This window comes from Pseudophryne corroboree, chromosome 2, assembly GCF_028390025.1.
Source record: "Pseudophryne corroboree isolate aPseCor3 chromosome 2, aPseCor3.hap2, whole genome shotgun sequence".
Classification (NCBI taxonomy): Eukaryota; Metazoa; Chordata; class Amphibia; order Anura; family Myobatrachidae; genus Pseudophryne; species Pseudophryne corroboree.
Genome location: NC_086445.1, coordinates 846,657,123 through 846,679,436, shown reverse-complemented (window position 1 = coordinate 846,679,436; position 22,314 = coordinate 846,657,123). Strand labels below are relative to the sequence as shown.

The following is a 22,314-nucleotide window of genomic DNA, read 5'->3' as shown; positions in this document are numbered from 1 at the left end:
TCAAAGTATAAATCTTTTTATATATGTATATATATTAAGAATCATATAAATCATTGTCAACACAAAAGAACCACGTGGTGCCACACTAGTTACTAACACTGTGATGGAATGTTCTGTAGCTCAGTAGATTTCTTTCAGATACTGTAAAAAGGCAACAATTCCTTTAAAAAATTTGGTCCTCACCTCAACCTTTGAAGTCACCGTGTGTGTATCAAAATGGTGACATCTTCAATTTGGTACTAAATGGCATGATAATATGGAAGATTTTAATTTAAGTGAGTTGATTGTAATTAACATCTTATTGGCAGTGCTGGCTATATTGGACCCAAACGGAAAGGCTGAGAAATAACATGGGTCAAATCAACCCAAGGTGCTGTAACCCATGTCAGTAGATCTTTACTTATATAAGTATAATGTGTATCTGACTGGCTGCTATACCTTAAAACACATTTATGCTGAATGTCCCATGTCATTAAAAATGCCCACAAGTTATTGTAAAGGGATTCAGAGAAAAATGTAAATGGAAGATAATGTTATAGTCCAGAGAGGATTATTTCAGCCTTTTAGGATTAATATTCTTTTTTTTTTTTTCCTCCTTAAATGTTTATTGTTCCTGTTTCCTGTCGCCGTGGATGAGTACAATAAGTGGATATAAAACCAGTCTTGATGTCAAGGGAATTTTCCACAAATTATTTACAAGCACACTTTGGCATTTAGTTCCCTAAAATAAATAAGTGGCTCATTTCTTGTGTACATCTTCGTGCCTTATGATTTTGTATGTAATCCAATAAAAGATGTTAAAAATAAGGAAAGCCAGTGGAAAGGCAGCCCGGGATATTGTGTCAATCCTTTTTGCACGATCAACAAACTTCTTCTTGATAGAGTCTGCATCCTTGGGTGGAGGAGGTGGAAGGCTGGGTGGAGCTGCTTTCACTGCAGTTCCATCCTTTACTTGTAGGCAATGCCCCATACCATAGCCACTGAAGTTAAACCGGCTCTCGCGGACTAGATCTTCATCCTGAAAATAAATAACAATTTGTCAGAAACTTTCAAATTAAGTCCCTGTGCTACATAATGGTGAACATTATAATAATAATAATACACAATTGAATTCTACAGAATTTAATTGTTTGGATTCTGAATTGCCCATTTGTTGCTTCACTACATTGATTTGCATCAATTGTTTATATTACTTGCCCTGCAAATGAATAACTGTCTACAGCTATGGAATGAATTTCATATTCTTAACTAAAAAAATGTATTCCAGCTTATTTTCCTGAGCACATTCATTGTTTATAGATTGTAACATAATTTATTTAATTTGGTATTGTCCTTTCACTACGATAAGGCAACTTCCACATTAATATACTAAGCATATTGTTTTCCACAAAAACACTAGAAACTTCTATTACAAATAAACCTGTGCCACACTGAAATAATCAACTTAAGGCTTTGAATAAGTATTTCTCTCCCATCTAATTCAGACTGTATAAATTGAAATTCGGGGCTAGTTTTAGAAATTCATTAACTAATTTATCATGTCTGTGCAATATCATCAGCAATCTATATCTATTTAAAGTCAAGTATTTCTGGTGCCAAGCAGTTGTACAATGTCTGCCTATAAGTAGCACTTACATTACAAAAAATGAACAGCAATTTAAAAAAAAAAATTATGCAAAAGTAAAGTAAAAAACCCCAAAACATATTAATGATCTGCAATTATTATTAACTTTTTTGCTGCCTGATAAAAAAGTGAGCATAGATTCACTTTTTCTAAGCTATCCCCTTGCTTAAGTGCTAACTTTTCTATATAAGGTGTAATCTCATTTCCCTCTCCCCCATATGACTGCAAAATGGCAAAGGTAGACATAGGGACAGATTGAGCACAAATATTGGGGATGCTTAGACATCCAAGCACCAACAGAGCTGGCTTATGTGTCTTCTTAAAACTCAGGCTTTCAAATGTATCAGATCAATGTGAACAAATAGTAGTCACCACTACTAGTTGTTCTTGTTGAAGCTGCCTGCAACACATTTTAATCATTGATGCTACAAAGAAATATAATTTCAAGCTGTACTTCCTGTATAGAGAGCAAAATGTACCTGCTCACTGCTCCCTTTACGAGGGACTGCTTCATGCAGCCATGTTCGTAGAGGCTCATCATTTATATCACACGCATTTCAGTTCGGGGGTGGCGAGATGCATGAAAAGTGACCCGTTTGGGTGCTCAAGCAGGACTTTTCACATCACGTCCACTCGTTTAGTCGGGTTTAGCTGCTTTACGATGGCTACCATGAAAAAGATCGATTGAATATCACCCCGCAATCTCCCATCACTTTAGACGGGAGATAGGGTGCGATATAACAATTTAATATATTCCACTTCTCAATTGCTTACATTTTCCATAATGTCATTTCTAAAGTCCCACTTCAATCACTGCATAAATGAAAATAACCTTGCTGTAAAATCTAGTATCCAATTTTGATAACTGACATAGAATTAAAGGCTGGCCCTAATCAATTTAGGATCCTCAGTTATCCAAGATTATGATTTGTAATATACTGTAGCTTTCCATTAAGCATTCAACAGGTCTTTATTCACTTAAAAAATAAGGTTGCTTTGTAATATAACATCAAGCTATACTGTTGATTGTTAATTGTAATTGAGTCTCAATCTTTGAATCTTCAGTCTGGTACACTATTCAATTAGAGAGCATATTATGATCATTGTGTGCTTGATAAGCCTTGGGGTCAGCTTATCGGTGAGAATTACTGCACAGTATATGTATTTTATTATAGACAATTTGGTAGCAAGTTCAACAGTTGACAGTAATGGTTACTAAATGGAAAGTCACAGTACTAATATAATAAGTATGGTAATAGAACGTTTGTACCTACAATGTAATATAGTGTGGGATTTTTATATATCAATAAGAAATATTCAAGCATTGATTACAACAGTTAATTTTGGAAAATATTAAGTGATGGGGGTACACCCTCATTCCGATTTACTGTATAAAACAAACAAAAAAATAAACAAACAAACAAACACACACACACACTCACATATATATACACAATTTGTTGAACATAGTTATATTTTATCTGTGTGAACATCATAAAGATACAGTACATGTTGGATAATGGTCTAAAAGGGCTGAGAGGTTATAAACCAAAGTACAGAACAGGCACAAAAGAGCAGCCTAAGTGGAACACTAGGATGATGGAAATTGTGAAATTATCACTGCAGTTGGCTGAATGAGAAATAAACAGCGGGAAGTGATAAACATGGACTTAGGGGGTCATTCCGAGTTGATCGGTAGATGAAAATGTTCGCTGCGCAGCAATGATGCCAAAAAATGGCACTTCTGCGCATGCGCACGCGCAACGTACTTTCACAATGGGCGATGTAGTTTCACACAAGCTCTAAAGACGCTTTTCCGTCACACTGCTCGCCGCTGAGTGATTGACATGAAGTGGGCATTTCTGGGTGTCAACTGACCGTTTTCAGGGAGTGGTCGGAAAACGCAGGCGTGCCAGGAAAAACACAGGCGTGGCTGGGTGAACGCAGGGCGTGTTTGTGACGTCAAAACAGGAACTGAACAGTCTGAAGTCATGCAAACGCTGAGTAGGTCTGAAGCTACTCTGAAACTGCTCAAAAATATTTTGTAGCCGCTGTGCGATCCTTTCGTTCACACTTCTGCTAAGCTAAAATACACTCCCAGTGGGAGGCGGCATAGCGTTTGCACGGCAGCTAAAAACAGCTAGCAAGCGAACTCGGAATGACCCCCTTAGTGCAGAAACCGTGTTGCTGTAAATGAAAGCAATGTAGGAATCTAGTAATACACAAAATCAGTGTAAAGAGGACCTTGCTGCCATAAGGATCTTTACCATTCAACACAAGAATGTAAGCTACCTAACATGATGTTGACCACTCATATCAGTGATGTAATGATTATAGATAAAGTTATTCTCTAGATGCAACTAAGACTAATGTTACCCAAAGTAGCTCTTAAACTAGTAGTTGGCAGACCTAAACATGGTTCTCCAAGCAACTATTGTATTACACCTACACCCTTTTGATGTTTTCTTCAGGTAATTTAATGCTTATTTAATTGAATGGACTCTTGCGTTCTAACGCATTGTACAGGAAATAATTCAATGGTATTTGACATGTGCTAGCCCTCGTCTCTTCCTTTGAACGTCATTGCATACAGGTGAGTGTGTGTAAAAATCAGCATATAGTATAATTAGAATTGCGTGTGAATGCTGAGAGCATGCTTATATACCTGTAAGGGTTCAATGATGCTATATATACACAAGATGATAAAAAAGGTTTTACATTTATTTATCTATTTTCTCTATTTATTTTTTAGAAAATCGGCCTAATCAAGAGATGAGTGCAAATGTGATGCATTACGTACTCTCCGATGTTTGTCGATATATGCGGATGCTCCGATGTTTGTCGATATGCGCATGCACAGAATCTATAGATGAAACCATGCTAATTTTTGCTGCATTGTGGCATGCTGCATCTCTGCATGCTGCATGGCATGCTGGGCTGCTACTATTCACAGCCAGCATTTATTACATTATTTTCTAATGGAATTAATAGAGCGATTGGTGGCTACGAATAGTCACAATCCAGCGCACCATGCAGCATGTCGTGATGCAGCATGTCACATCACAGCAAAGATGAGCTTGGCTACATCTGTATACTGTGCATGTGCAGATATGTGTATGCGATGACGGCTGCAACGCCCTCTAAGCTGCAGCAAGATTGACATGCAGCCATTTGGGGGCAGGGAAGTGCCGGAGTTGGCCAGCTTTACAGAAAATGGGTGAATGCTGGCCCATTTACTGGGTATGCTGAGGAGTGAAACATCTAGAATAACCTGATGACTGATGTTCACACAATTGATCTGATGCTATGACTTCAGATGCAGCAGCGGATCACAGAAGCCGGAAGAAAGCATCTTACACATTCTGCCTCCTACAGCATTAGCATATTTTTGCACAGCAGCTGTGTCCTCTGTGTCCATCTCTGAATCAAGCCTAAACAAAATAACATTGCTTTAAGTATAAGACTACTACTGTCCAACAAGTCAGCATTTGAAATGCCCGATCACTGTATCCTTAGTGATCGAGACACACTGTGTGCAGAGACACGACTACTCTGAACTGTGGCTGTGCTGCACATCTGGGAAGGGTGCTGTGGATCTGGCCAATCACTGTGCCTAGTATTGATCAGGACAAACTGGGGTGGAGCCGTGGGATGAGAGGATTGGAGGTCCCTCTGAGATTGGTGGCTGCTGGAAAATTATCTTCCTGTAGACGCCCAGTGGGCATTTCTGACTTGACGCATCTGATGCAACCATGCCAGGCAAGTGGATAACTTAGTTGTGGTTTCAGAGTCTTTTTTTATTTTATTTTTTTATATCTGTTTATTTTGTTCTGTTAAACAAGTAGGCAAAAGGATTACAGACAGATATTAAAAACATCAAAATAGAACATTCAGTGGTTGTACAATGATAATTTAAAAAACCATATATGCATATACAGTATATTCAGTGGTAAAGAAATCCATCTAGGAAACAAAACATTAGTCTCCATTCAAATGCTGGTCTTATAATGCCACAAATAAAATCAAGATGTCATCCCATAACATTAAAGTAATAGTACATAGAAATGTCTAAACCAGGACATGGGGACATCATCACAGGGGAAAATAAAAATAAAAAAGGGGGGCTAGAAGGTAGGAAGGCATCATTGCAGTGTGATTGATACAAAAGGTGGGCAATAATGACCAGGCAGAGGGTCAGTGCCTGATCACCGATTATACATAACTAAAGACATCCAAGCCTACAGCTTACTTAAAACAGATTCCTTGTGAAATCTCACAACACAATCAAGACAGTTGTGTATGTAAATAACAAGAAGTAGTTTCAATCACTTTTAGGATCTGAGATTGTGTAGGGGTGTCGAGCGATTCAACATATACGCCCCACTTCTTGTAGAAGGATGCAAGTCCAGCCTCTAAAACAGGAAAAAATCACTTGCCTGTCTTCAGATTCTTAATTACAGTTATCATTTTTTTAAATGCATTAAGGTCAAAGGTACCAATGAAACCAATGAAGATTTAACTAGCCTACAGTAGCACATAAAAAATGCATTTACACAACATAAGTATGAAAAAGCCTAAGGAAACCTAAGTCAAATAGTCATCTTGGTAACTAGTACAGTATAAAATATTCTTAAGGTCTACATTGTTACCCTGTCTCTATTTAATCATATGTACAGTAGTATTCAATTAATCCTTCCATCTGTATTTGTTTTCCCAACATTTGACTATCTCTAAAACTTATTGTATGTTGTATTACAATTTCTCTCAATGTCATTCAATCTACATCCTACTTGTGTACTTCAAAAGCTGGGCATACACTATACAATTATATGGCAGATCATCTGCCAGATCTGGCTGGTTGGAATGAAAATCTGGTAATGGATGAGAGCAAATGACAATTGACCAACTGCTCCCAAACACTGGATTTAACCAGTTTGTATGAACGGCAGTTTTTGTCTGTTTTCCAGTGTTTGGGAGCATGTGGTGATTGTAATTTGCTCTCATGCATTAGCAGGTTTTCATTCCAACCAGCCAGATCTGGTAGATGATCTGCCAGATACTGTAATTGTACAGTGCGTGTCCAGCTTTAAGAATACATTTATCAAACGGTTTAAAAGCAAAAGTGGAGGTGTTGCCCACATCTGATTCTAGCTATCATTTTCTATAATGTACAAGATAAATGATAGAATTTGATTACTTGCTATGTGCAAAGCTTCAACTTTTCCTTTTAGGAAGGTTAAATACACTAAGGGACTAATTCAGACCCGATGGTTAGCGTACAAGTCCGATGGTGGGGATACTGTGCATGTGCAGGACCTGTTCTGCTCCTGACTACCTCAAGATGCACCATTGTGACATATGATTAACATGAAGGTTACTCAGATGTCATGATGGTGCGTCTTGAGGCAGTCAGGAGGCGTCTTATTAATACCCTTAATGTTTGGATTAATCTTGCCATATTTAAATCTAATTTATAATGAAATTGAAACACTAAACATACTGTATGGAGATGTGTGTGGGTAGCATCGAAAGTGAAACTATAAGACACCATTAGTGTTCCTCCTGTTTAAAAAAACCCAACAAATTCTAAATATTTTATTATCTTGCAATAAACCATGTAAATTGTTGTAACTAAAATGTCAGCAGTAAAAAAAACCTCTGAGCTATAGGCTCAGTCATAATACTGTAACCGTCCAAAGCCTACATATTAAACACCTTAAGGGGGCAAAAAGTAATTATAATATTTTGCCAAAGATACAGCATAGCAGATCTGATTTATGAATATGTATGTAGCATTTCTGAATATCATTAAATAAGATATACTGGAGGCTACAGAAAAGAAGCTTTTATTACAAACAATAATTGACTTTTTGTTGTGTTAGAACAGTTTTCAGAATCAGGGACAATACCAGATTGAAGGTTCAATTTAAAGCAACAAACTGAGCATAAATAACTAACAATATTTAAGAATCAATGTTAATTAATCTTTCTTTTGGACTATCTACCAAGCTTATATTTCCCTGTTTCAGTTGCATTACATATTCTTGTACTTTTATCAATGTCTGTGACTCCTGGGTTTATTTTTAGATTTAGAGCAGCCTGAAATATTTTATTTTAATTTACGTTAGCTGGGCATCCCTCCCCCACCTTGGGCAATATACCCCCACACCCATTGCTTTTTATATTAGCAGGGGGCAGTAACCTCTGTTGCTCAGATAAGATATGTGAAATTAGGCTGTGTCATCATAGTCAAGTGCCACACTCAACATACTAATATTGAGCGGTATGCTCCTTGCTTGGCCCTTGGCTGGCACTAGAGTGCAGGCATTAAAACACAGGATGAATGACATTATGGCACTCATCAGTGTTTTAGGTTCCCTCTAACCATTTACGCCATAGTGAACTGTCTAGGTGCCCTGACTGGACAACTGTGTCTGTATTGGTCAGTTATACAGTATTCAGTGCTACATGGCATGGTATATAGGCTCTTCATTGACCAAACAATGTGAACATTGTGGCAGGATTCATTTTGTCACTGTCAGGTGGTTATGTGTTTGTGCTGAAGGGTGTAGTTTTGGGAGTGGCTGATGTTGATGTTGAGTGCAGGGTCTGAGAGTAGCTGATGTTGATGTTGAGTGCAGAGTCTGGGAGTGGCTGATGTTGATGTTGAGTGCAGAGTCTGGGAGTGACTGATGTTGATGTTGAGTGCAGGGTGTGGGAGTGTCTGATGTTGATGTTGAGTGCAGGGTCTGAGAGTGATGTTGATATTGAGTGCAGGGTCTGGGAATAGCAGATGTTAATGTTGATTGCAGGGCCTGGGAACAGCAGCCTGCTTACGGTGAACAAGACTGTTGATGCTGACAAGGAGGGGGTGACCAGAGGTAGCATTTGTGGGTATGGCATAGTGTGTACCCCACTGTAAAGTTACAAAATAAGTGATGCAAATAGTACAGGTATTACAGGCCCGAAAACCAAAAAGGAGGCTCAGCAACTCATTGTAGGGTGGGATGCTAAAGAATGTTTATACATTATGGACTATTGTTAACACCCATATAACTACTGTGGCTCAAAGTCAGGCTACTCAAATGGAAGTGGTACCTTTTGGAAAGGAAAAACTTCTGCAGTGAACATCATTAAACAATTTGCTGGACTTGTCACATCCACATTTGATGGAAACACAGGGGCTGATGTAGAGCTGAACATTTGCTCTTTATAGTATATCTTGTGTGAATTTGTACCACACATGTCCTGAAAGGCCCACATGGATATTACATGTACATGTATGTACCAAACATTAAGACTGAGAAGGCAGAGTGGTGGACGGAAGGAATGTTATCATGTAGGCAAGGTTCAGCAAGTGTATATTCCTGCGGGATGTAGTTAAAATGCCGGCTGGATCCCAGTGTTCAGGAGACCGACTGCACAGGAGTATGGTGTATTTATTACAGTGCATTGCTGTTATTAATCTGATACATTATCATGCATGCAATAGCAGTATTTACTATATATTTATCTAGGGGCCCAGACCATGTACTCTCTAATGGTTTTCCAAGCCTCTGGTGGCTGGCCACACCCCCTCTGAAGACTGGACACACCCAAAAACATGGACGCCAACCACTGCATTTCCCCAGTGGGCCCTTCATGCCCCAGTCCAACACTGGGTGTCACCCTTCCAGGAGGTGACACCAAAATGCTGGCATCTCCGCAGTGACCAAGGGCTGGGTGCTGCAGTGTGACACTGTCCTGCAGCCCCTGGCTTCTGACACCGAGAAGGAGGCAGCAGTGCAGACAGAGCTTCCCATGAAGTTACCCATCAAGTCTGCCCAAGTAGTGATGTCAGCAGAATTCCCGCATGGCCATGCCCCTTTTCGGGTGCACACACCTTCAGAGTGCACAGTGTGTATGGGGGGGCTATTAACCACACTGGATTTCACCGACCCTGTTGCCATGACTGGTGTGGCTGGAATATTCCAATGAATGTAAAGAAGGTGCACTAGCACAATTCTACTCTCATTTTTTCTCTTTGTAAATGATCCTTCAGGGCTAATATTTCACTTGCCCCTTAGAAGAAATATTGACATTCTCTAGTTCTCTATTGAAGACATGAGGAGGGTGTGATGAGACTGCTAAAGAGACACAGGGGAGATGTAGGAACAGGCTTGACACCAACTCTAAAAAAATATTACTGATAGAAATGTTATGCCAATCTAGGAAATACAATTTAATCATATAAAATTGTTTGGTCAGGAAAAAATCACATTTTGTCCAGTACCAAAACTTTTGTTAGTATATGTTATTTGGATGAACTTCTGTTAAACTGCATGATGATGAGACTGTTTATATTCCTATGCAAACAGGCATCTTCCAGATGTCTACATGAATAGTGAATACCGACCCAAGTCACTGTCTACCAAAGAAGGTTCAATTTCTTCAGAGCTTCCACGTTGCAGAGAAACTGCCATAAAGGTAAGAAAAGACTCAAGCCAACCGACCTGTACCTACCGGAGAAGGATAGGGGGAGTGCCCAAAAACATGAGTACAGGACACTGAGCCCCAAGATTTATGTTGCTGGCCTTAACCAAAGCACTATCTCTGTGGACTTTGTATGTCCCCTAGGTGTTTGCTTGGGTATCCTCCATGTACTCTAATTTCCTCCCCATGTACTCTAATTTCCTCCCCATGGGCCTAATTCTGAGTTGATCGCAGCAGCAATTTTGTTAGCAGTTGGGAAAAACCATGTGCACTGCAGGAGGAGCAGATATAACGTGTGCAGAGAGAGTTAGATTTGGGTGGGGTGTATTCAAACTGAAATCTAAATTGCAGTGTAAAAATAAAACAGTCAGTATTTACCCTGCACAGAAACAAAATAACCCACCCAACTCTAACTCTCTCTGCAAATGTTATATCTGACCCCCCTGCAGTGCACATGGTTTTGCCCAATTGATAACAAACTTGCTGCTGCGATCAACTCAGAATTACCCCCAATGTACTCTAATTTCCACCCGCACTCCAAAAACTTATTGGTAGGTTAGTTTGCGTTTAACAAAAAATGTAACCCTAGTGTGTATATGTGTCCATGTGATAGGGAACATAGATTGTAAGCTCCACTGGGACAGGGATCTATGTGAATGGCAGAATATTCCCTTTAAAGAACCACTTATTTAATTATTAATAATGTTAACAATAACATGTTTTTTTTACTATTCTTGACCCACAGTTTGGTCAGGTGTATGTAACAGTATGTACATTTCTTTCCTTGGGCCTTCTTCTCTGGGTTCTGCTCAATCCTTTCTGGGTTATGCTCGGTCTTTGCTGGGTACTGCTTGGCCTTTGCTGGGTTCTGCTTGTCCTTTGCTGGATACTGCTTGGTCTTTGCTGGATACTGCTTGGTCTTTGCTGGATACTGCTTGGTCTTTACTGTGTACTGTTTGGTCTTTGCTGTGTACTGTTTGGTCTTTGCTGTGCACTGTTTGGACTTTGATGGGTGTTACGTTCTCTGTGCTCCAAACGTAAAATACTGAGTGGGTAAGTCCCGAGCACAGGAACGTGACGCTGAAATAAGAACAAAGTAAAGCAGTACCCCATGGACCCTAACTCCGTTGTTCCACCCACGTGGTCAGTCTACGCCTGCGAGACTATGTGTTCTTGGGCCCACGGCAGCCGCGTTTGAAGGGCGGATTAGGTCTGCACAACTCCGATGCCCCCCGGTCTTAATATGAGACAAGGCGTAAACTGAGACTGGATAGGAACAAGGGGACCTCTAACTAAACAAACACAGAGCTATCGGTTACTACAGAACTAAAAACTAAACGTATGTGCGGCACGGCCGCCAATGGAAAAAGGCAACAAAGGTACACTGTCCACACCCTACACGGCACCGCCGTGTACCGGGGAGGACAGCTGGGGTGGAGACCTCTGCAAAAACACCAGCAACAAATATAACGCAAATACTCCGGCCTAGGCCGCAAAACGCGGCAACCGCTACTCACAACACCGGGGGGAACAACCGCAGGTGAACGAGAATCCCGAGATCACAGACTCCGGTTTCCCCTGACTGGGGGGCTGGAAGGACTCCAGTAACAGGCACCTGGACACAGGACCACTGGAACGAGGTTGACTGGATAACTGAACACCAGACTGGGAATTCTCCAGAGCAGGAACAGCTCACAGGAAGCTATCAACGGCGTCTGTCTAGGGCACTGAGGGAGAATATAACAGAAATCTGCACCAATAGCTGCAGAGACCCTAATTTGATAATGTCGTGCAGCTGCCCTGCTGCATGACCACAAGCTGATAGGTGCAATACTTCTATGGCAATGGGGAACGCGGTCCGCCTGTGGTGTCCCCGGTGGCTCGGAGCGCTCAGCGTCCTGGCGTTGCCAGGCGCCAAGCGGGGAGCAGGAGGAGGCGTGGCGGACGTGACGCGCCAGGACCGTTGCTTAGCAACGGTCGGGCGCTGGCGCGAGCCGCCGCGCCTGACAGGAACCCCCCTTGAGTAGGGGTCAAAGAACCCCTAAATCCGGGTTTATGAGGAAATTCCTGAAAAAACAACCTCCTAAGCCTAGGGGCATGCAAATCCTTGTCCAGGACCCAAGACCTTTTCTCTGGGCTGTACCCCCTCCAATGAACCAAAAAATTTAGAATCTAATACCTTCTCCACTAGGAATTCTTGTTGACCCTGAACATCCACCGGAGGTCTACACTGGACAATTTTCTGAGGAAATCTCCTGGAAAGAACATATGGCTTCAATAGAGAACAATGGAAAGTGTTGCCGATCTTAAGTGACTTTGGCAACCGTAGCCGAAAAGCCACTGGATTGACTTTTTTGACAATAAGGAACGGTCCAATAAATCTGGGTCCCAATCTAGCCGAGGGTTGTCGGAGCTTGATGTTGCGGGTTGACAACCACACCTTATCCCTTACCTTAAATGTGCATGGGCGTCGGAACCTATCAGAAAAAAATTTCTCCCAAAAAGCAGCCTTCTTAAGGGCAAGGTGTACTTTTCTCCAAATAACTCTGAGACGGGAGGTTAAGGTCAAAGAAGAAGCTGGATAATGGGGAGTAAAGGAATTGGCTCTAGGGTGAAAGCCCAGGACCGAAAAGAACGGAGACTCCTTGGTGTATGAATGGCAAGCATTATTGTAGGCGAACTCGGCCAGAGGAAGAAAATCTGACCAATCGTTCTGAAGTTTGGCAGTATAAAGACGTAAATATTGTTATAGTGACTGATTAACACGTTCAGTCTGCCTGTTAGATTCTGGATGGTATCCAGATGTTAAACAGAGTTTCATGTTTAACGAGGCACAAAAATGCTTCCAAAAACGGGCAATAAACTGTGGTCCCCGGTCTGAGACTATATCCACGGGTAAACCATGAAGCCTGAAGACATGGCGGAGGAACAGAACTGCCAAAACTTGAGCGGAGGGTAATCGGGGTAAAGCAATGAAGTGGGCCATTTTGCAAAAACGGTCCACAACTACCCAAATCACCTGGAACCCGGATGAAAGAGGGAGATCCACCACAAAATCCATGGAAATGTGTGACCATGGCCTGAGTGCAATTGCGAGAGGCATGAGTTGCCCGACCGGCAAGGATCGGAACACTTTATGCTTAGCACAATCTTGACAAGAAAGGACAAATTCCCTAACATCCTTAGAAAGATTAGGCCACCACACCGAGCGAGAGATTAATTCCAAGGTGTTAGCAATACCAGGATGGCCAGCAACCTTACTCTCATGAAACTCTGCGAGGACACTGCCCCTCAAGAACTCGGGAACGAAGAGACGACCAACAGGGGTATTACTGGGAGCCTGCTGCTGAACCTGGAGAAGCTGTGTGAACAAATCCTGTGTGAGGCCGGCCTGGATGACGGATTTTGAAACAATGGGAGTTGCGGAAGAGTGGTTATTGTAAGCCGGAAGAAAACAACGTGACAGGGCATCAGCCTTGGTGTTCTTAGAACCAGGTCTGTAGGTGATTATGAACTTGAATCGTGTGAAAAACAGCGCCCAATGTGCCTGCCGAGCATTAAGCCGTTTGGCTGATTCAATATACTGTAGATTCTTGTGGTCAGTGAATACAATAATGGTATGTTTAGCTTATTCAAGCCAGTGCCTCCATTCCTCAAAAGGCCATTTGACTGCCAGCAATTCTCGATTACCAACATCATAGTTGGATTCAGCAAAGGAGAATTTCCTGGACATGAAGGCACAAGAGTGTAACACCAGAGATATGGGGTCTTCCTGAGAAAGAATGGCTCCCACTCCAACCTCTGAGGCGTCTACCTCGACAATAAAGGGAAGATCAGGGTTGGGGTGTCTGAGAACTGGAGCTGAGACAAAGGCCTGTTTTAGGGCCTGGAAGGCAGACTCGGCTTGAGGCGACCAGTTGGTAGGATCAGCTCCTTTTCTTGTTAACGCCACAATATGAGCAACTAAATCTGAAAAGGCATGAATAAAGCGCCTATAATAATTCACAAAACCCAAAAAACGCTGGATAGCCTTCAAGTTAGTGGGTTGCGCCCAACTTAGGATGGCCTGGAGTTTCTTAGGTTCCATATAAAACCCCTTAGGAGAAATAATATACCCCAAAAAGGACACCTCAGTGATGTGGAAATCACATTTCTCCAATTTAGCGTACAAGTGGTTCTCCCGTAAACTTTGAAGCACTTGCCGCACATGGACAACATGCTGTTCCGGAGACTCTGAGTAAATCAAAATGTCGTCCAAATAAACGACCACGAACTTCCCTAAAAAGTCATGGAGGACGTTAATAAGATCCTGAAAGACCGCAGGAGCGTTAGACAGACCGAAAGGCATCACAAGATATTCGTAATGTCCGGACTGAGTACTGAAAGCCGTCTTCCACTCATCCCCAGATCTTATTCGGATGAGGTTGTAGGCTCCTCTGAGATCAATTTTGGAGAAAATAACCGCAGTGCGGAGCTGATCAAACAAAACCGAAATCAACGGCAAGGGGTAGGTGTTTTTAATAGAAATCTTATTCAAGGCCTGATAGTCTATGCACGGCCTTAGAGATCTGTCTTTTTTTTCAACAAAAAAACCCCATGCACTTAGCGGGGATTTCGAGGGCCTAATAAACCCCTTCTTCAGGCTTTCCTGCACATAATCATCCATGGCCTTGGTCTCGGGGCCAGATAGTGCATAAAGTCTCCCTTTTGGCAGAGTGGCACCAGGGACAAGGTGAATGGTGCAGTCATATGACTGGTGGGGTGGCAGGATATTAGCGTTACTCTTAGAGAAAACATCAGCAAAATCCTGATATACCGAAGGTATGAGTTCCGGAGTGACAGCCGCGACTCGGACTGGACGAGAAATACATTATTTTACACAGAAGGAACCCCACCGGGAAATTTCCCCAGACCGCCAATCTATGGTGGGATTATGAAGGGCAAGCCAGGGGTGACCTAAGACGACAGGCACAGCCGGACAATGGGTGAGATAAAACTCAATTTTTTCAGAATGCAAGGCCCCTACTGTCAGTTGTACTGGAGGGGTCCGATGAGTAATTACCCCATTAGAGAGTGGACCACCGTCTAGTCCGTGCATAGTGATAGGTCTATCTAATTGAAGCTGCGGAACTCCCAAAGCCTAAGCCCAAGGAAGATCCATAAAGTTCCCGGCACATCCGCTGTCAATGAAGGCTGAAACAAATGAACTGAGACTTCCAAAATAAATTTTTACAGGAACTAACAAGGAATCATTTGAAGAGATTAACTGCAGACCCAAGTGAACCCCCTCACAATTCACTTGGTCAGAACGTTTCCCTGTTTATTTGGGCAGTTACGCGCAACATGTCCCTTGCCACCACAATATAAGCAGAGCCCTGAATTTAGTCTTCTGGTTCTTTCTTCTGGGGACAGCCAGGAGAGACCCACTTGCATGGGCTCCTAGACGTCCTCAGGGAGAGCATACACACATGGACTAGACCTGAAATTAGCCCCCCTTTCAGCCCTCCGCTCTTGGAGACGACGATCAATTTTAATAGCAAGCTCCATGAGCTTATCTAAAGTCTCCGGAGCTGGATACTGAAGGAGACTATCCTTGATTACTTTAGACAGACCGAGGCGAAACTGACTGCGCAGGGCGGGATCATTCCAGCCACAGTCGTTCGACCAACGGCGAAACTCTGTACAATATGCCTCTGCGGGATTTTTACCCTGTTTAGGTGCACGCAGGTGGCTCTCAGCCGACGCTTCCCTATCTGGGTCATCATACAAAAGGCCTAAAGACTTAAAGAAGGCATCTTCTGTTTGCAAGGCTGCATCGTCGGATTTCAACGAAAAAGACCAGGTCTGTGGATCGCCTTGAAACAAAGACATCACTATGTCCACCCGCTGAAACTCAGTACCTTAGGACCGGGGCCTTAAACGAAAATAAAGTTTACAGGCTTCCTTAAAATTAAAGAAATCTTTTTGGTTACCCGAAAAGCGGTCAGGAAGGTGCATCTTTGGTTCAGGAATCATACCCGGGGAGGCTCGTAAAAGATCTTCCTGCGATCTCACCCAAAGGGTAAGATCCTGAACCATCTGAGTGAGTTCCTGAATCTGATTGGCCAAAAGCTGGCTGGGATTCTGTCCTAGCACTGCCGGATTCATGAGGATCGAATCTCAAGGCCACCCTGGTAAAAATAACAGATTTTTTTATTTTTTGGGGGGCCGGTGATAATGTTACGTTCTCTGTGCTCCGAACGTAAAATACTGAGTGGGTAAGTCCCGAGCACAGGAACGTGACGCTGAAATAAGGACAAAGTAAAGCAGTACCCCTAGGACCCTAACTCCTTTGTTCCACCCACGTGGTCAGTCTACGCCTGCGAGACTATGTGTTCTTGGGCCCACGGCAGGCGCGTTTGAAGGGCGGATTAGGTCTGCCCAACTCCGATGCCCCCCGGTCTTAATATGAGACAAAGCATAAACCGAGACTGGATGGGAACAAGGGGACCTCTAACTAAACAAACACAGAGCTAGGGGTTTCTACTGAACTAAAAACTAAACGTATGTGCGGCACGGCCGCCAATGGAAAAAGGCAACAAAGGTACACTGTCCACACCCTACACGGCACCGCTGTGTCCCGGGGAGGACAGCTGGGCCGGAGACCTCCGCAAAAACACCAGCAACCGCCGCTACTCACAACACCGGGGGGGGGACAACCGCAGGTGAACGAGAATCCCGAGATCACAGACTCCGGTTTCCCCTGACTGGAGGGCTGGTAAGACTCCAATGACAGGGACCTGTATACAGGACCACTAGAACGAGGTTGACCGGATAACTGAACACCAGACTGGGAATTCTCCAGAGCAGGAACAGCTCACAGGAAGCTATCACCGGCGTCTGTGTAGGGCACTGAGGGAGAATATAACAGGAATCTGCACCAATAGCTGCAGAGACCCTAATTTGATAATGTCGTGCAGCTGCCCTGCTGCATGACCACAAGCTGATAGGTGCAATACTTCTATGGCAACGGGGAACGCGGTCTGCATGTGCCTTCCCCATTGCCATGGACCCGGCGGCTCGGAGCGCTCAGCGTCCTGGCGTTGCCAGGCGCCGAGCGGGGAGCTGGAGGAGGTGCGGCAGACGTGATGCGGCAGGACCGTTGCTTAGCTACGGTCGGGCTCTGGCACAAGCCGCCGCACCTAACACTGGGTACTGTTCAGCCTTTGCTGGGTACTGCTTGGTCTTTGCTGGGTACTGCTTGGTCTTTACTGGGTAATTCTCTGTCATTCGCTGAATACTGCTTGCCTTTTACTGGGTACTGCTCAATCTTCTGACAACCTTATTTACTAACTCACTGCCTCCCAGTATAGCAATATTTGTGAACAAAAAGTGTAGACCGGTAATATACTCTCCAGATGCTTAAACTGAAGGAATTCAGCAGTGAGAAAGGGTATATGAACCCCAAATTAAGTATGCTGCCATTTTACATTTCAGGTCAAAATTCACAAAATTTGAGCAGTCTCATCAGTAACATAGATGCTCTTTGTAATCTATAACATAGGTTCTCAAACTTGGTCGTTAGGACCCCAAACAGTGCATGTTTTCAAGGTCACAATTGAAATAATTAACACAACCTGTGGAGCTTTTAAAATGTGTCCTCACATTTCTGAGGATAGAGTTTGAGAACAACTAGTCTATATTGACTAGTAAAATGCTCTGTATCAATGGTTCCCAAACTTGTTCCTCAAGGCACACTAAAAGTGTCAGTTTTAAATATATCCATGGCTCAGCACAGTTGTTGTTTTTTAAATATCTTTATTTACAAGTCAAATTGACTGAGGTACTAATTAAGTCACCTGTGGCCAAGCATGGATATACTTAAAATCTGGACCGTTAGGGTGCCTTGAGGACCAAGTTTGGGAACTTCTGCTCTACAGTATATGCTATACCGAATGTCTAGAATGTACTCTGTATTGCAAAGCTGACATTAGTTAGGCTCAGTGACGTGTGGTGAGGTGAGGCAGAGCCTTTTCTGTCATACTAATTTATACACCAGAGTTTTGACTATATAAAGTATATGAAAAATACAAAGAATATATTAGAACTATCTACTTTGTATTATTCTAATACTTTTTATAGTCAAATCTCTGGAGTAAAAAAGTATATGGCAGGTGTGGCAGTTCCTCCCTTACCTGCCTTACCTACCTTTTCCACACATCTCTTATCAAAACTCACCAAATTTCCAGCAGTATACTGTATACTGCTACACCTGTGTATAATGCCCACATGTACCCTTGGGCTCATATATTGTGTATAAATCTGGCTCTGGTACTTGCCACTGCCTCCTTAGCCATTTACCTCACTGCACGTCCCTGGTTAGGCTCCACATTGAATACCACCAGTTTGTAATTGCATTTATATTTTGTCATAATGAAGAACCCAATGCAGTGAAGCCCATTTTAAGAACATTTTCATAGTTCAGACCCATCCACTAGTATTCTCATTAACATTTCAAACTTGTTGTGTAAATGATCATAATACCAAATACCATTTTACAGCAGTGTTTTCCACAAAACAACACATCCAGACTGTAAGCATTGATCCTGCTTAATTTAAATGTGATCACTAATTTGTTGATTTGCATAAGTCCAATGAATTTGTACTGCCAAAAATTCTGCTACAAAGAAAAAAAATAACATTTGTTTCACATTCTATAAATCTAGTAGTTCTTTTTATTGTCTGAACTCAAAGAATACATGGATAGAAAAAAAACTACTGTATTTCCTACCAGTCAGCAATAGTATTGTTCAGATCAGACTAGCTTACCCAGAAAAATACAGGTATCTCACTACAAGTGAGAATAACATCACAGCTATAAAACACGTCTGTGTACAGAAGACCTTCTGAGTATTATATCTTAGGTGCAAAACTATGAACTTATGTACTTCACTCATGCCTTCAAAGTGCTTTAACTGTAAATTATAAGAGCATACATTTCTTAAATGAAATTTATAAAACAAAGTGAAAAATGCAATAATTATGAGGACTACAAAGCAAATGTACAATATAAACATAAGAATAGTTTGTAAATGTTTCACAAATCATGTAAAGTTCTAAAAGTAATGCACTTAAGATTTATCTTGATTCCTGGGGAGCCTTGGGTTACTTAAAGAATTTCTTGGAAATAACCATATAATACCCATATAGTCCTTCTTTCTAGTTTATACTGTAGGTAACACTACATGCAGACTATAGGATGTATTAAATTCTTGTTGGAACCTGCCGTCTTGTTGGAAAGACGGCAGTTTCTGACATTTTAGGTAGGAAGGGGTTCCAACCTATTCAATGCCCCCTCAGATTTTCAGACAAGTTGGGAATTTCCGACTTGTCGGAAAACACGTGGATCGGCAGGATAGACGTGGATCCACGTGTTTTCTCGGAAGGTCCGGCGAAATCCGACAGGTTTTGGCCCCGTTTCCGACCATGTCAATCAGACTTTAATAAAAGTCGGATTGGCATTGTCGTGAGCGGTCAAATTTTGTTGAATTTGGCTGCGTATTGAATACCCAGATGTCGGATCTTTTCCGTCAGAAGGGATCCAACATCAATTGAATATACCCCTATGCAGTATAAGTTACTTAAATGCAGTTATAAATTACCGGCCCATCTCTCACCTCCCATGCCCCTCCAAGCTACTTGAGAGACTTGCCTACACTCGCCTCACACACTTTCTTAACTCACACAATTTACTAGACCCACTTCAGTCAGGCTCTTGTGTCCAATACTCTACAGATAGGGCACTAACTAATGTAATGACTGAGCTGGTCATTGCTAAATCTAAAGGCCAATACACACTTCTTATTCTCACTGATCTCTCTGCTGCTTTTGACACTGTTGATCACTTTCTTTTCATACAAACACTATCGTTAGGTCTCCAGGGCACAACCCTTTCTTGGTTTTCAACCTACCTATCTAATCGCTCTTTTAGTGTTCGTTTTTCTGAATCCACCTCCTCTTCGCTACCACTATCAGTTGGAGTCTTAGGTCCTCTGCTTTTCTCAATCTATATCTCTTGGCAAACTAATTATCTCTTTCGAAATTTCAGTATCATCTGTATGCAAATGATACTCAAATTTACCTATCCTTCCAAGATTTGTCACCATCTGTAATGGGCCGTGTCACTAAATGCTTTTCTACAATTTCATCTTGGATGTCATTTCGCCACCTCAAACTTAATATTTCAAAGACAGAGGGGGTAATTCCAAGTTGATCGCAGCAGGAAATTTTTTAGCAGTTGGGCAAAACCATGTGCACTGCAGGGGGGGCAGATATAACATTTGCAGAGAGAGTTACATTTGGGTGGGTTAATTTATTTCTGTGCAGGGTAAATACTGGCTGCTTTATTTTTATACTGCAATTTAGATTGCAGATTGAACACACCACACCCAAATCTAACTCTCTCTGCACATGTTAAATCTGCCTCCCCTGCTGTGCACATGGTTTTGCCCAATTGCTAACAGAATTCCTGCTGCGATCAACTTGGAATTACCCCCAGAATTCATTGTATTTCCACCAGTTAATAATAGTTACCAATTTGATATCTCTATCACTGCTGATAACTCTACAATCAACCCTAACCTACAAGTTCTCTGTCTAGTTGTCATTCTTGACTCTGAACTGTTCTTTGTTACCCACATTCAATCTGTCTCAAAATCAGTTACATACATCTAAAAACATATCCAAAACACGATCAGATCTTACACAAGACACTGTAAAAACTCTAATCCATACACTCATTACCTCCCACATTGATTATTGCAATAGTCTCCTTACTGGTCTTCCCAAAAATAGGCTTTCACCAGTACAATTCAGTTTGAATGCAACTGCAAGGCTGATTTTCATCGCTAGACATTACAATGTTGACATTCATGATGTTGACACCACAATGTTGACTGTTATGATGTTGACATTGTTTAAATGTCATCGAATATGTTGGCATCTGCAGAATGTCATCAAAATGCCCACATTCTGCATGGACCGGCAATGGAGGGTTGGGGTTAGGCATTAGAAGAAAGATTAGAGTTAGGCTATGGGGAAGCACTGCAGAATCCACCACAGGTTATGCTGATATCACCGCCGGACCCAGAAGATAGCCCTGGAGACCCGCCATACCAGCTAAATCATCACTAGACCACCTAGGATGTTGTGTCAGCATTCTAGTCATGTTGGCATTTCACCATTGTTGAGATGATGAATGTCGACTTGGTCAATGTCAGCATGATGAATATTGATAAAATAAACCACACCCCTGGAAAACATGACTCCAAAATACAGTATAAACATACAGTAAGTAAACTTCAGAAAAGTTAAACTAAGCCACCACTTTCTAATCATACTGTGATACCCTAGCAAATTACTATAAAATAACTATATGTGTATGTGAATGTTTTGGTTACATCCGGAGCCAGATTAAGGCTCTGAGGGATCTAAGGGTGGGCCTTCTCTGGATTAATTATATTCATACACATATGGAATTGAAAATGTACCATTTTAGTATTGGGCCTATTTATGGGCATGCTGCATATCATTTTAATCAGCAATGTGCATCCTATTACATTAGTTTGCAACTAAGACGCATTTTTGAAAAAAAAAAACAACCCAAAGAAAATGCTCAGCGCTACCGAGTCCCATCACGGCATGGCATGACTTCAAAGGCTGATAGTGTGACTGCAGGATGTAAGAGGACACATCTGTAGACCATATTTAGTAATGTCAATTCCTCCCTCTCTCCAAAGTCCTAAGTCCTGCCACCACCATCCCCTGCTGCTCTCACTGAGCAGCTCACCTGGAGATCGGTTTGGTAATATTACTAACCATAATCCTACCCACTCCTCTATCCTTGTCTTATGTTGTGGTCAGGAGGACAGAGACTCCTCATGCTTCTCTGTGCTTGTGGCATGCAATGTCCAGATATCTCATGGTATAGGTAGTCAGATACCAGAGATCATGTGGGGTTGGAGAAGAACACCACTGGGTATAACCAGTTTTCATTAAGAAAAAAAATCATGTAAATGGCTGCGGTGGCAGACATGGGGTGCCTCCCTAAGCGAGGGGGTGCTGGGGTATTATCCCATTCCCCTCTCTACTCTGGCTGTAGTTACATCTACATCTGTTATGTTTATGATACAGGTATATCTATACTGCTGGGTTTATTTCATAACATTCTTATGTGTGCA

The 22,314-nt window shown here is 42.1% G+C and overlaps 1 protein-coding gene across 2 annotated transcripts in view; it reads right to left on the bottom strand.

Moving 5' to 3' along the window:
• GLRA2 (glycine receptor alpha 2) overlaps positions 1–22,314 on the bottom strand; it is a 377,430-nt gene continuing 355,116 nt past the window's right edge. For both annotated transcript variants that reach the window (XM_063955778.1, XM_063955780.1), the window contains one exon: positions 1–1,018. In XM_063955778.1, coding sequence (XP_063811848.1) covers positions 740–1,018 — 279 coding nt within the window. In that variant the 3' untranslated portion in view covers positions 1–739. The remainder of the gene's footprint in view (positions 1,019–22,314) is intronic.